The sequence below is a fragment of the Pocillopora damicornis genome, chromosome 5, assembly GCF_964200805.1.
Source record: "Pocillopora damicornis chromosome 5, jaPocDami1.2, whole genome shotgun sequence".
Lineage (NCBI taxonomy): Eukaryota > Metazoa > Cnidaria > Anthozoa > Scleractinia > Pocilloporidae > Pocillopora > Pocillopora damicornis.
Genome location: NC_142674.1, coordinates 28,098,903 through 28,113,223, shown reverse-complemented (window position 1 = coordinate 28,113,223; position 14,321 = coordinate 28,098,903). Strand labels below are relative to the sequence as shown.

Here is a 14,321-nt window from a genome sequence, read left to right as displayed (position 1 = left end):
GAGCGCTCAAAAATCAACTTCCCCCTTTGCAAGGATTGAAGATTGAAATGGTGGGCGACATGACAAGGCAATCACCGTTATCATGTGAATCCCACAATTCAGCTTTATTAGTAGACCCTAAACAAATATGAAATATCACTAATATACGGCGTTCATTTTCTGTCAGCTTCAAGAATTTTAAACTTTGAGTCATTTCTCCGTTTTGATATACATGTTTGTTGATCTTTTGCAATCTAAAAGGCTAGGTGAAGGCAAGGTAATCCGTTTGTGTAGTGGATAAATACACAAGAGAGCCTCGAGTGGCTCATTTAAGTTCAATCACGCATGCACCCCTGACGAACCCTATATTAATTTTTTGCTAAACTGTCAAAAGAGGGTCTTAAAAAGCTGTGAAGGTGTCAAAAAACATGAATAAAAATTAGACGAAGTATGAAAAGTGATGTCTTTTAAGGCCGATACAGGACGCATGAACTGTACATCGAGGTTTACCCGCCATAGAGCGCAAATGCATTATGTAAAAATCACTAAACAAATCCACTCTTTTTCCTTATGCAAGATTTTGGAAAAGCGCAATAATTCAGCAATTTTGGAAAATCTTTGCTCGGTGAAAGTTCGATGGAAAAATCATTTTTGCTACCTTGAATAGTATTCGATCTCATGATTTCCCATTTAAGTCTTAAGAGCAGCTGAATGAATAATTAATTCAAGATGTGCAAACTAATAGTGCCTCCTTGTAAATAAGTTCACACAGATTCATGGGATTTCATGGGCCTCGCGACAGTAGAATCTGATGAAAATTTTTAATTGAAGGAAATTTGTTTTTAAAAAATACCAAATCCCCGAAATAAAGATTTGGCTATAATTTATGAAAATAGGGTAAAGCTCTCTTCTTTAATTAGCGGAATAAAACAATGATAAATAATGATCCAAGTTAGAGACTTTAATTAAATGAAGAATCAGAAAAATTCACGAATTAAATCGTATGCAATTTTTACATATGAGGTACGGTCCCATGACAGATCTATTCTGAAAATAAATCTTTATTACAGAACAAAAAAAGTTTCATAGGGATTTTAAATTTCCTTATGAAGGTATAAATTTATCTTATTTGCTCTATCTTTAACTAATTTGTTACGGAAACAAGAGAGATGACTAATTTAGAAAATGGAGATAGACCGCAAATGCTTCAGAGATACTTTTCTTTTCGAGAAAAACCGTTCCCTTTCATATGCTCATTTCCGGGCGAACGAACGTGAGTTGCATGTAATGTGCTCTTTGTGATGACATGTACATGTTGAGTCATCTTTCAGTCAGGCAGGTGCTTAAATAAAGTTTTTGTGATGAATATCCTTGTTAGACTCCTCTATTTACTACTTCATACACGAGAAGGCTCTCAACGAAATACTAAACTACTGACAACTGTCTCTTGGGAGAAGATACCTCTCTGCGGCCATTTCAGTGTTAAGAACAATTGGAAATCAACGTTTTCGCACCATGGCAGAAAATTTCACTAGCATTCTAGAGGCACCACCTCATCTCGACCCTGAAGTTCCACTTGCCATGTACTTGGCTGACACTGCTGTAAACGCTGTTTCATCAGTTGCAACAATCATTGGCAACGTTCTCATTATAACCGCGTTACGCAAGATTCCTTTGACGCAAGTCCATGCCGTGTTCAAGATATTCATTTTTAACCTCGCTTTAGCCGACTTGGGAGTCGGAATTATTGTGCAACCATTGTTCATTTCAACTGTTCTTGCAACTCTCAGTGGCTGTGCAAACGCTGTGCGCATTCTCCGTGTGATGTTTTACCTGAGCAACTTCTATTTGCCAAATATGTCTTTAGTCCTTCTTACTGCAATAGCGATCGATCGATTCCTGGCCTTGCATTTTCCCTTACGATACCGCAACCTGGTGAAGGTCAAAAACATTATAGCATCTCTTTCGTTCATTTGGCTTTGGACCCTTGCTAGCACTTCGCTCATCGTTTACGACAGTACCATGTACAATATCATTGCTAACTGTGCTTTAGCGTTGTGCTTATCGACAATAACATTTTGTTACCTTAAGATTTACCTAACACTCAAACGCCATGATAAAACTGTACGAGGAGTCGTTGCACCACTTCAAGCTATACAAGCAAACTGTGAAACAGAAACGGTTCGGACGGCAACACGTTTTAATATCTTGCGTTATAGGCGTTCTGTGTATAACATGTTGTATGTCTACTTCGCTTTTGTTCTCTGTTATCTGCCATTTTTTTACATTTTGATCGTGATTCATTTACGAGGAATAGAAAGGGCAACCAAGTTATCTCGCATTTTTGGAGTTACGTTGATTTTTATCAACTCGTCTGTCAATCCGTTCCTTTACTGTTGGAAAATACGCGAGATCAGGCGTGTAGTATTAAGAACACTTAAAAACATCTTTGGCAAATAATTTTTACAACGCCCTTTTTGCTCGATTACATATATTTTCTTCAGGTCAAGAAATAAGGAATTTGAAATGAGCCAGCGTCCATTCATTGGATGCTTTTGAAATGAGCCAGCCTGCTAGATATTTTTTCTTGTCTATTTTACTTCCCATCACTGAATCGTCTCCGAGTATTGTAATCAATATTTTCAAACGAAGATTGGACATAACGGTCGACGTGGCTATAACTTTACAGTGGAACGATATCATACAGGCAAAATTGGTCGATTTTAGAAATTGAGGGCTAAAGGGATTTTCTCTTGAAAACGCAGAAAAAAAAAACAGCAGGAAATACCTAACAACTTTTTTTTTTAAATATTAAGGAACCATTTTTTATGACTCTTATCTTAATGAAGTTTGCTGGTGGTGAAACTGAAAAATTCGAGGTATCTTTTTTCAAGATGGAAAAGCTTTAAAGTAATTATGAACACTTAAAGAACCATTTTAATTAATTTACCAAGACATTTGGAATTTAAAGTTAATTTTACTCGTGCTTTTCATCTGGTAATTATTTTTTACGGATTCATCGGATGTTTTTGTCTTGTTTTAGCATATGTAGTTTCTGAAGAATATAGTGGCAATGAAACCACCTGCCACTTCTTTCAGTGCAGTTCAAATATTGCTGATCATATCTTGTTTTTACATAGCATTAATGATAACATAGCAGACGGTGTACTAACGCTTAATTGAAGAAAATAAAACAAAGTAAGTTCCATTAAACTACACAAATATCTATTTGCCCAAACTTAGAGGCAAACCACCAACAAAGTCTCCAAATTTTATTTCTCGTTTCTTCGTTATATCACTAAAATGTTCTATCATATCCTTGATTACACCCTAACATCAACATTTACCAAAAATACATCTTTTAACAAATAGAAAGTCATTGCTTGTACAAGAGGCTTAATATGGTTGGTATCTATGGAAATCACGACTGTATAATGGTCTCGTGGGCGCAAGGAGTCTTCTTTTTAACTGGTACGGACGGAGCATGGGTACTAACGAAGGTGAACGGCACCTCGGCTGATCAGACTTGATGGACAGGTGTCGATGATTTACTAAGATCGGTCCGCTCCTTGTATTCAATTTTGCTGAGTGTTTGTTTACTTCGGTGTATGACATCTTTTCAGCCTGTATCCAGGGATTTGAAGGGGGCTGCACCGAGGTCCTCTTTGGTAGTCTTCCAATCTGGTCGAGTGAGTTTCTCTGACATTCGGACGGAACCTTTCTTCCTTCTCTTCGCGATTTTGCTCGTCTGTTCTGAAACCAGTACTGAAACGAAATAGTACAAAGGAATATTAATTCCGTATTTTTAGAATACATAAAATTCTTCACAGTTTGATCCTGGCTCCGATGACCTGATTCCAATTAAAAACCTGGCTAGTTCTTCCACGGATAAATTTATCTCAAAGTGATCTTTCTTTTCAGTCCTACAAGGTAGGTAAAGCTTCCACAGAGAAGAATTCAAGTTTGCGGTAAAACAGTTTGAAGAAAAGACGAAATGCAACATACCCTTAGACTTCTAGCCGTGATCCCAAGGCTCTGTATGAGCTCTTTCTCGTCTTCGGGCATCAAATATGGCTGCCGCTTGAACACTCGTTCCAGTTCCCACACTTCAAACAGTGAGAAGGTCGTGCGCTGTCGTTTTTTCTTCGCCACTCTCTCGGAGGGTGTCGGTAGTTGATCGTGTTCGCTGTCACAATCGCTGTTGGAACTGTAATTAGGAGATGATCGTGAGCTTTTGTCGCTGCGGCTGTGTTCAGTACTCGGCGCCTGAATGGAGATACGACGGTGCTCGTTGAATACTACTGACAAAACGGGGAAAAACATGAATAAATGAACTTAAAATTGTTTTAAAAGTTTTTAATGCAAACATTATTACACTCTAGTGATGCTTACAGAAATGAGTGAACGTGGGCAGGCGCGAAGCGAGGCGAGGCGAGCACGAAAACGAGTCTCGCACGAAATCAGAAGCGTGACTCATCCTTAGCGCGCCATCACGAATTTCACTTGCCTCCTTTCCCGTGAAAAGCGCCGAAACGAATTACGCCTTTTTTTCAAGTTATCTTCCAAGCAATGCTATCAGTGACATCGAGATTAAGTAGAGATCTTTCGATCTTAATGAAACTTACCTGGCCCGAGTTTTGACCATAAATTTTAAGCAGGAGACTGAATGAATAAAGGAAAGACTAAAACCATATTTAAACTGGTAAGTTTACCTTTAGGTTAAATTTTTTTAAATAAAGTAGAGTGAAATATAATGTAACTTACCAGTGGAAGGCGTGTCTTGACGTATTTCACTGTTCTCCAGACCCAGGATCCTGCTGATGGAAAAATTAGTCACTGGCCGTGAGGGCGCTGGCACTGAGGACACGCCTCGGTTTGAAAGACTGTACAGCATTGCACGCGACTGCGCGGACTCGAGAATGGATACTGCTTGTTTTAAGTGCTGACTCTCCATAACAGTTAAGTGACACGTTGTAATAAATGCTTCACGGTTGTAGTGAGGAACCCATGTAACATCAAGCCTCATTTATACTGACATCTGTCAGTCTACAAAAAACAAAGCGGCGCGACAAACGAAAAAGTTGTCTACTTGTAAACGGTAAATACCCTTGACTATACACTTCCGAAATGATCAGAGATTCGTACCGCTCCTCGCAAAGCGGTAAAATGGCTGACTGAATCACCGCTTTTTGACGGTGCGCTTAGCGACACAATGGAAAAAATCATTTCGGCTTGTCATCTGATCGGAGCCTACGATGCAGCAATTAAAATATTACCGAAGTCTACACTTTTTCGTGCTGAGCAAAATCTAACAAAAATTGTCGAGCACATTGTACTGGTCAAAGTCACCGCAACAACCGGAGGAAAATGGAACCGGTCTGATCGATGCGACTCTGTTATCCGTCAAGCTTAGCATGTGACTCGTTTGTCTTTCGATTAGTTATATTAAATTTCAAGAAAGAGCAGAGATTTCGTTTTATTGAAATCATCGTGTCTGGCTGCGGAGTGAAGCTTACTGCTTTCCTTCTTGCCTTGTTTCCCACCAGCGTCACCTACAATAGAATTGTTGGAAAAGGAAGATGACGAGTTTCTCCTTACAATATCACCCCTGAATCGCACATTAGGGTCACAAAAATAAAAAATATAATCACCAAAGAAAAAAGCCCTTGATTAGAATAAGAGAGATGCTAAGTTTTGAGCTTGATAAAGAAATAGAGAAAAATGTTTTTCGTCTTGTCACGAGCGTATGACAAAGAAAAAATTCCGAGTCCCCATGAGGAATCGAACCTCAGACCTTCGGAGCGCGGAAACCGAAGGTCTGAGATTCTATTCCTTATCGGGACTCAGAACTTTTTCTTTGTCCCACGCTCGTGACAAGACGAAAAATGTTCTTGATTGTTAAACAAAGTCTCCTTGTCCAGGATCATTTTCTCAGACAAAGGGCCAAGGCTCAAAACATCAGCTTTATAAACTCGTTATGGTGGCCAATTTACATTATCAACTCAGTTCACAAAACCAAATTTTATTGTAATACCCACACTGATGCAGCACCACAGTTCTTTAGAAACCTACACCCTTTCTGTAATTACACCTGCCAGTTTAATGAAATAAATACATATCATGATATGGACCTTTGATGAAAAAAATTTTTATTCCTCCAAATCAGTCTTAATGATCTGAATGGTAACATGTGAATTCTCCTTGGTAACAGATGACTAACTGTACACAAAAATAACAACACATTTTAACCTTTTAATCCCTAACAGCGACCAACATATAATTTCTCCTTACAATATCACCACTAAATCATTCAATAAGATTATAAGAAAATAGGCAATGATCACCAACATGAGAAGCTCTGATTGTTAAACAAATTCTCCTTGTCAGTAACAAATAAAATGTGTAGAAAAGAGTTTTGAGAATTTGGATAATGATGTTAGGGTGTAAAGAGTTATAACTAACTTACACTATAAACTATTGAAAATACAAATTTCTGATCTATGAATGTCACAGTTATCTTTTTTTTTTGGCATCACATATCTGATAACGACACTGTTTTTTTTTCTAGTACTTCCCTGTCCTTCACTGAAGAGTTAAAAATATTAAAAGGATAAACTGTGTTCCTTCTATCTTAAACAAGTCTGCATTTAAATACAAAAATCCTTCATAGCAGCTCATACCAAATAACGCATACTACTTTGTTGCAATGGGTGTTTCTGATGGCAGGAGAAAGAGAGAAATGTAAAAATCCCAACCATCAAAAGAGACAGTTACGTTCACAAGACCATGAAGCAGCAGAGAAGCATGTGGTAACCTTGAATTTAAGTCCTAAACAACAAGTTGTAAAAATTTCTCATCATATTTACATGTACATGTAAGTATCATGAGATGGTGACTTGAAAACTATGAAAACATTGAAAGAAAACTCTGAAAATTCAAAGTGGAAATTCAAAGATAATTTTGTATCATCACATTGCACTTATTGTGCAGTCTGACACACCTCAACTCATTGACAAAAACTAACTGTAAATGTATTATTTGACTAATCAAAACTGACTTCACACGCAAGGAATGATAATGATAAAAATAATAATGATAATAGTAATAATAATGTTAACAATATTATTAACAACAATAATAATAATAACTATGATAATATTATTTTCAGTAGTAGTATAATCAAAGTTGTCATTCGTTTGAAAAAATAATCTGTATTAACCCTTTAATTCCATGAGTAACCAGAGATGAATTTCTCTTTACAATGTCATTACATTTCCATGCATGAAGGTGAGAAGTAATAAAAATTCAGCTGCAGGAAATTGTTGGATTAAACAAGAAATTCTCACAAGTAAAATTATAAGAAACATAGGGGTGACAGTGCAGAGAATCAACATTTAAATCTTGAAAGTTACAGATTTAAAACACCAACCTGAGAGTAAATGTTTTATGAGAAGAGAGTTAGCTTTACGAGATATCTTCAAAAATTCCACAGGCATCCATTCAAATTCCTCACATTCTCTATTCCAGAGAGAGTCCTTTTCTTTCCTGAGCTGCAAAGCTTTGGTATCAGAAAACATCCCCTTTATTTCTTCATGACCACAATGTCCACAGATGGCTAACTGGCTGTGTGCTAGACTAAGCAACTCATCTGTGGTGTGTGTGTCTTCCTATGAGCTTACAGATGTCTGTTCAAACTTCTTTCCATGTCTAATCTCATCTTTGCTCCTGCGTTACTGTTACAAACACAGCAATGAACTTTGAGACTCACTCTTGAATTTATTGCCAGATCAACCACAAATTCTCAATTGAACATGCAACGTCCTTCCATGAAAAAGTCCCCTTATCACATACAAATAACCTCTTGTTCAAAAATCATGACACTTCCCAAGGGAAATTCATGTCTTTTTCACCTTTTCAGCCTGTTAAAAAAGTGCTGGATCTGAAACTCTTCCTCCTTAGAATCTTTGTAAGAGAACTGAAGAATAAAATCTCAAGGAGCCTTAACCTTTGGGTAAACAACGGAAAAAGTATCTTTCAGGCTTCTCTATTGCCAGGGTGCTTGCAACTAGTGATTAATAAATGACAAGTCATTCCATGTATGCAAGAAAGTGTTTGTGTTGATCTGCAGCTCATACTATGAGACATTCCACATAAAAAGAAAACGGGGTTTTAAATTTTGATTTTGAATTTTAGATAAAAAGAAAGAAGAAAAAGAGAAAAGGAAAAAAAATGGAATAAGAGGAAAATTAACAAGCTTCAGAATTAAGCCTAGTTGTTTCCTTTCCCCCCTTCTTATTTCTTGAGGGTGTTTTGCACCAAGGTACACGACATTTACATTCCATAGCACTTTAAAACAGTCTTTTATTTTCAAACACACCTTCATGGAAGATGCATTAAATGAACAAAATCAAACAATACTGTTTTTGCAACTGAGTGCATGTAAATTTGAACTAAAAAAACTTATTTCACCCTTTGACTACTTAGAGTGATCAACATCTAGTTTCTCCTTGCAATGTCACCCCTGAATCACACATTAAGGTCATGAGAATAAAGAAAATGATCACCAACAAGAGGCTCTTGATTGTTAACCAAATTCTCCTTGTCAACACCTTAGGAAATGTATAAAGAAAAGAATGGAGAATATGCATACTGATGTTAGGCTGTAAAGGTTCATAACAAAAATGTCTGCTCATGTAGTCCTATACCAAATTCTAAACCTGTCCATTCCACGATTTAGAACAGTCTTATCTTGAAGAAGATTTTTTGCACAAGTCTTTAAAGTTTCATCAATTTTTTCCAAATGTTTTCTAGCATCAAACTGAACTTGTTCCAACATTTCAATCCTGCCTTCGTCCATGGGTACATTAGTTGATAAGTTTGGGTTCAACCGAAAGTAGACTGACTTGGGCAGTATGTCACTGAGAACAGTGTCTATTGCTAAAAATAAAAGAAGTTGAAGAAATTTTAAAGTTTTAAAATTACTTTCAGAAACTTTTCTCACTGTATTTTTTTAATAAAATCTGTTATTACAGTTCAGAACTCCTCTATATTTTCACTACTGCAGAATTACGCTGATCCTCTTTATCAAAAAGAGAACTTTCCTTTAAGTTTTCATAAGAGAAAAAGAAAAAACAACCCCACTATCATATACAACTGTTTTTTAATCTTTACCTTCTGTATCTGTTGCACTAGCCACAACTTTTAACAGTTTTTCCTTCAGACTGCTAAACTCTTCAGTGCTTGGGCCAGACCTTCCCTTGTACTTGCCAGTACCAAGGGACACAATGCATTGAAAGGGTTCGTCTGGCCAGAGTAGCCTAGCCTCATGGACAGCTATTGCACAAGGGTTGTTTGTGAGGAGTCCACCATCCTATCGGAAATTCCCATTTTGGAAGGAAAATGGGTGACATTAGTAGGGTAGGAGAAAAGAGAGAGAATGTAGGAGAGGAGTGAGGGATATGGAGAGAAATAAAGGAAAGAGAAGGGGAGGGAAAAGATGGGTGAGAAAGGAGATAATGGGAAAGAAGAGGAATAGGAACAAAAGGAGGAAAGAGGGCAGGGGGAGGAGGGGAGAATGAAGTAGAAAAAATGGAAAAATTTGGAAGGAGGGAGATTGGGATGGAAATAGATGGCAAAAGTTATGAAAGGAGGAAAGGAAAAGGAAGGAAAGATGACTGAGGAACAAAGTAGAGGGAGAGAAGGACAAACACAGGGAGGGGTAGGCCAGGAGAGAAGGAGCAAAGAAGCACAGAAACACATGGCTGTCAAAAAAATATCAGCTTTCCAAATTCTCTCACTTTAACCTGAGTGCCAAGAAGCTGGAGTTGCCCTCAGCTGTGCCTCAAGCAACTGTTACTCTACATGTGTGCTCTTCAAACTTTGCATATGCATGCATACCTTGATATTCACAGGCTAAGCACGAACCAATTGTTAAATAAACCAATGTAGGAGTTCTCTATGATTGTAACTAATAAATGCATTGATCCTTTATTTTGAAAAAAAATTTTCCAACCTGGTGGATGTTATTTCCAAGTTTGAACTCCTCAAAGTAGCCAGGAGCAGCAGTGGATGCCCTTAGTGCCTCCCACAGCCTATACTTATAGCTCTGAGGAAACTTAGAGCTGGAACCATAAGGGTGTGTGTAGTTACTGAAGACATACGGCATCAGTAAGGAATGGTTGACTACTGTAGATACTGCTGCCACCTGCACAGTTGAGGGAATAACAAATTGTTAAAGGAAGTTGGAGCATGATGGACATTTATGGCAACAGCGAAGACCAAAATTGGAAACTCTAACACCTCTGCCAGCTTCTCCCTATTTTCTGGTAGATGTTGCAATCTCTGTGCTTTGTAACCTGCATAGCAGGCATGATTTTGGCAAGAAAGTGCTCAGTATTTTCTTAGCAAAAATTATAGCTGCTATATTGAGTGACAATCAGCTTTTTTAGAGAAAACAATTTTATCACAATTTTTATGGGTTCCCTTGAGAGTGATATGAAAACTATCATATTCTATTACAGGGGGATATCTTAAATACAAATTAAAAGCTTCTTTAATTCAAAAACAAGTTTGATAGTCTGGTGAACAGGACAAAAGTGATCTATTTAAAAGTTTAAGAAAAATCTAGAACTATAATTCAGAGCCACCCTAACATTGAAATTATACCTGCTTCAAGTTAATTGATTTCAAGTTTATTTGATTTGTATTTTGTTGATGCACATGTACTAGGAAAACAGGGAAAAAAAAGCATCTAAGCTCAATTGAAAATTACTTTGAACAGAAATTAACTTCAAACTTCAAAATATATCTGCATAGTTAAATCATATATCTGTTTATGAGCTTGACACCTCCATCTGGTGAAAGCCTAATTCTTATTGCTAGGATGTTCATTTTAGACAGAACAGACACTTAATTATACCTTGGGTGTTGTTGGGTCTTTAGCTGAATCTATCAATCGTTCATCTCCACTTTCATTCCTATTCACAAAAGAAAGTTACTCCAATTGGTGAAACTGGACAACTGACTCTAGAACTTAAAAAGTTGTAGTGACCCCTTTGTTTATAAAATCCATCCCTTTTTTCACTTAAAAAGATAAAGTCTGTACTCAAGCTTAGAGACCTTTCCAGCTGAAGCTTATCTCAGTTCCACAGCATGAGGAGACTAGAATCATTTCCACTATTCTCCACTAGATGGGATACCAGTCCATTGCAACATTACCCCACCCCACCCCCAGCATCACACCAGTCTTCTCACTCAGTCCTCCCCTCACCAGCCAGTCCTCTCTAACAATTTGCTATCACCCATTTATACAACAGGGTGAAGAGAGGTGATGTGAGAGCAGAGTGTCTTGGCCAAGAACACAACACCATGACCCTGCTGGGTCTTGATCTTAGACTGAACACCAAATAGTTTGGTAACAGTCTCTCAATACACCCTTAGAATTAACTTGCAGTGTCTAATATACATGTAGAGTATTACCTCTGTCTAAAGAAGAGGTAGGATACATTCCTGAAGCCATATTGTATTCATCAACGTCACAAGGAAATATCTATTGCTAACAATGTTCAAGGATTCTAAAGAGATAAATTGGCTGCACAATTACAGATTGAAGCTAACTTAAATGGCAGAATGCACCTCAGGGGGCTCATAAGTGACTAAATCTCTTATCATTCCCTCAAATCATTATTTGAGGTTAGAATGCCTTTTTGTGTAGGTCCTTATTCTATAACAGATATCCAAGACTGCTTTGGTCATCACAAAAACCATGAGTGACTTGGGGCCCATTTCTCAAAAGTTCCAGTAACTTCACAGGCCCAAAGCCATATTTTGAAATTAAAATTTCAATAGAGAGGCAAGCTTTGACACTATTACCAGTCCATTCATTCTCTTTAGCTGATAGTTTAGTAGCACAATTTTCAAAACTTTTGAAACCCCCATCTCAAAGGAAAACCAAACAGCTTTCTAGGCCTGTTAAGTTACCAGGACCTTCAAGAAACAGGTACCTAGTTAATTGGCAAGATCAAAAATGGCTGCATCTGGAGACAAATTTTGAGCACATTTGATAACAAGTTTCACAAGATTAGGTTGCTCTAAGGAAATGCAAAATACATCTTTTATAATAGGCCCAATAGAAACGAACAAACAAATAAACAAAAACAAAACAAACATGTAAAGTGTAACATTGACATTGAAGCAAGGTTATATACATGATTGTGCTATTAGAACCTTAAAATTTCAAACATACTTGAACTTACTTGAGAATCTGTTCAAATTTTGCTGTGTCGTAATAGGCATGATTCAGGAATAATTTTCCTTTTCCAATAAAAGAATTCTGTTCAAATATATCCATGCTGAGCTTTTTATAAGTGTGCTCACACTCCTCCAGTGGAACTCTCTTGATACCAATCAGAAATGCTAAAATGGCTCCCGTTGACGCTCCACAGATAAAGTCAAATAATTCATGAATCTCCTTGTTACACATTTCTTCAATTCTTTTCAAGATCTCAATTGCCATCAAGCCTCTATAGAGAAATCAATGATGTTGCTATAGAATAGCTTGGCAGAGAAAACACCTGCTGACAATAACTATACTTCAACTGATGACAAGTTTAGAATAATGTTGGGTCAAGGGAGGAGTAGGTGATCAGTTGCTCAAACATTGATCCTTTCTAAATTTCATGAGAAATTTATAAAAAACTGCCCCGTTACCCACTTTGAGCATGCTACTTTATAAAAGTACATTCACATAGCACCATTGCCCACAAAAGTGACTGACATTTTGATGAACTGAGGTCATCGCCATAGTCAAGCGATGAAGACTTCTACAAGACTGAGAAGATAACTTACACAAAAAAATGACAAAAATTTACTAACTATCCCTGACAGAACTGGTTAGAACTGATGCGGATGATCACAATATACATGTAAGTTAAAGGTTAAATGTTACTTAAGTCTGTACTTGAGCCAAGTGGCCCATCCAGCCGGTACTTATCCTGGTTTCCATGGCTTGAAGCAACGAGAAGTATCACTACTCCCCCCTGGATGGGATGCCAGTCCATCTCAAGGTTACCCCCCAACATGTCACGAGGCTTCCCTGATAATTCGCTGGCACCCATTCCTACTCCTGGGTAGAGAGAAGCACTGCGAGATTAAAGTGTTTAGCCCGACAACACAATGACCCATCCACGTCTTGAACCCAGACCTCTCGGCCCAGAGAGCATTACATTAACCATTTCGGCGCTGCGTCTCCCACTCACATCATGAGATCAAACATAAATTACCTTGCTCCACCTCCATCGATCGACAGCACTTTGATTCCTCTTCCCTTGACGGGATCCACCCATCCCAGTAACGCCAGCGCTTTTTGCGCTTCCTTACGAACCTCTTTATTTCCCTTCTTTCTAACACTTAGCAGAAAGCTGATGGCTTCTTCTCGAATAGCTTGACTCCTGCCGACACCTTGATAACGAAGGATGTGATCGTTAAACTCTTCCAAACGAATCAACCACGACTGTTCATTTTTTGCAGATCGTAAAGCTTGTACCAGGGATCGCGTACGATTTTGAATACTTGCAACCGTTTTCAGAGGAACATAAGAGGATGAATATTTTCCCGTCGCTGATGGAAATGTCCTGTAAAACGCCGCGCCTGATTTCAAAGGCAACGAAAGTGAAACAGCTTTCTTAACATGCAAAACATGATTTAAAAGTCCCGCCATATTTACAGCGCTTTTCACATTTTTACGAACAACTCGCAAATTTCAACATGTGTCCTTGAAGGAAAATCTTTTCATTCCAATAAAAAATATCATCCATTGTGATTCTCGCTTCAAAACTCGAAGACATTGTTAAACTAAGACTGCTACGTGAAAAGTCCATCATTCCGGTTCTCGTCCGCCATGTTTGATGATTGTTACCAGTCTCTTCTCCGGCGGATTGTAAGAATGTTGTCATTCCCAGCCCTTTATCCTTCATTTTTACTCTTCTTTTTAATATCACAAAAAAAGGCTAATTGTATTCTTGACAATTTCCTTGGTTTATTATTATTTTTTTTTTTGGCCCCTCATACAAAAGGTAAAGTTCGCCAGACTCTTATATTATGGTCTCGCAGACGAGGAATGCTAATTTTATGCTACAAAATTGATCTAATTCCCGAAAATCTGACGTAGCGAGAATAAGCAAAAACGCAAGAATCATTTTCATCCTAAGTCATTTTTAAGTTTATCTAGTGAAAACAAAATCTATTTTGCTTTAGTATCTGATTTTCGATAAGTTCATCCACGCCTTCTGAGGCGAGTCGAAGTAATTCATCTGACTGAGATAAAACCTCCCTGATCCATAAAA

At 37.7% G+C, this 14,321-nt stretch overlaps 3 protein-coding genes across 4 annotated transcripts; 1 reads left to right on the top strand and 2 right to left on the bottom strand.

Moving 5' to 3' along the window:
* Positions 1-1,089: 1,089 nt before the first annotated feature.
* On the top strand, positions 1,090-3,192 carry LOC113684884 (adenosine receptor A3). Its single transcript, XM_027202294.2, has one exon. The coding sequence runs from the start codon at positions 1,495-1,497 to the stop codon at positions 2,437-2,439; it is 945 nt and encodes a 314-aa protein (XP_027058095.2). The 5' UTR covers positions 1,090-1,494; the 3' UTR covers positions 2,440-3,192.
* A 103-nt stretch (positions 3,193-3,295) lies between these two features.
* On the bottom strand, positions 3,296-5,058 carry LOC113684853 (uncharacterized). Of its 2 annotated transcripts, none has more exons than XM_089205819.1 (3): positions 4,744-5,058; positions 3,985-4,280; positions 3,296-3,744 (listed from the first exon to the last, which is right to left on the bottom strand). In XM_089205819.1, exons 1-3 carry the CDS (start codon positions 5,003-5,005, stop codon positions 3,376-3,378), a joined length of 927 nt encoding a protein of 308 aa, XP_089061945.1. In that variant the 5' UTR covers positions 5,006-5,058; the 3' UTR covers positions 3,296-3,375. The 2 variants fall into 2 exon arrangements, with proteins under 2 accessions (XP_089061945.1, XP_027058066.2); XM_027202265.2 differs by having other exon boundaries at positions 3,985-4,277.
* A 3,266-nt stretch (positions 5,059-8,324) lies between these two features.
* On the bottom strand, positions 8,325-13,903 carry LOC113684890 (calcium-independent phospholipase A2-gamma). Its single transcript, XM_027202301.2, has 6 exons — positions 13,260-13,903; positions 12,234-12,500; positions 10,898-10,955; positions 9,992-10,183; positions 9,151-9,349; positions 8,325-8,916 (listed from the first exon to the last, which is right to left on the bottom strand). Exons 1-6 carry the CDS (start codon positions 13,694-13,696, stop codon positions 8,669-8,671), a joined length of 1,401 nt encoding a protein of 466 aa, XP_027058102.2. The 5' UTR covers positions 13,697-13,903; the 3' UTR covers positions 8,325-8,668.
* Between the last annotated feature and the right edge of the window lie 418 nt (positions 13,904-14,321).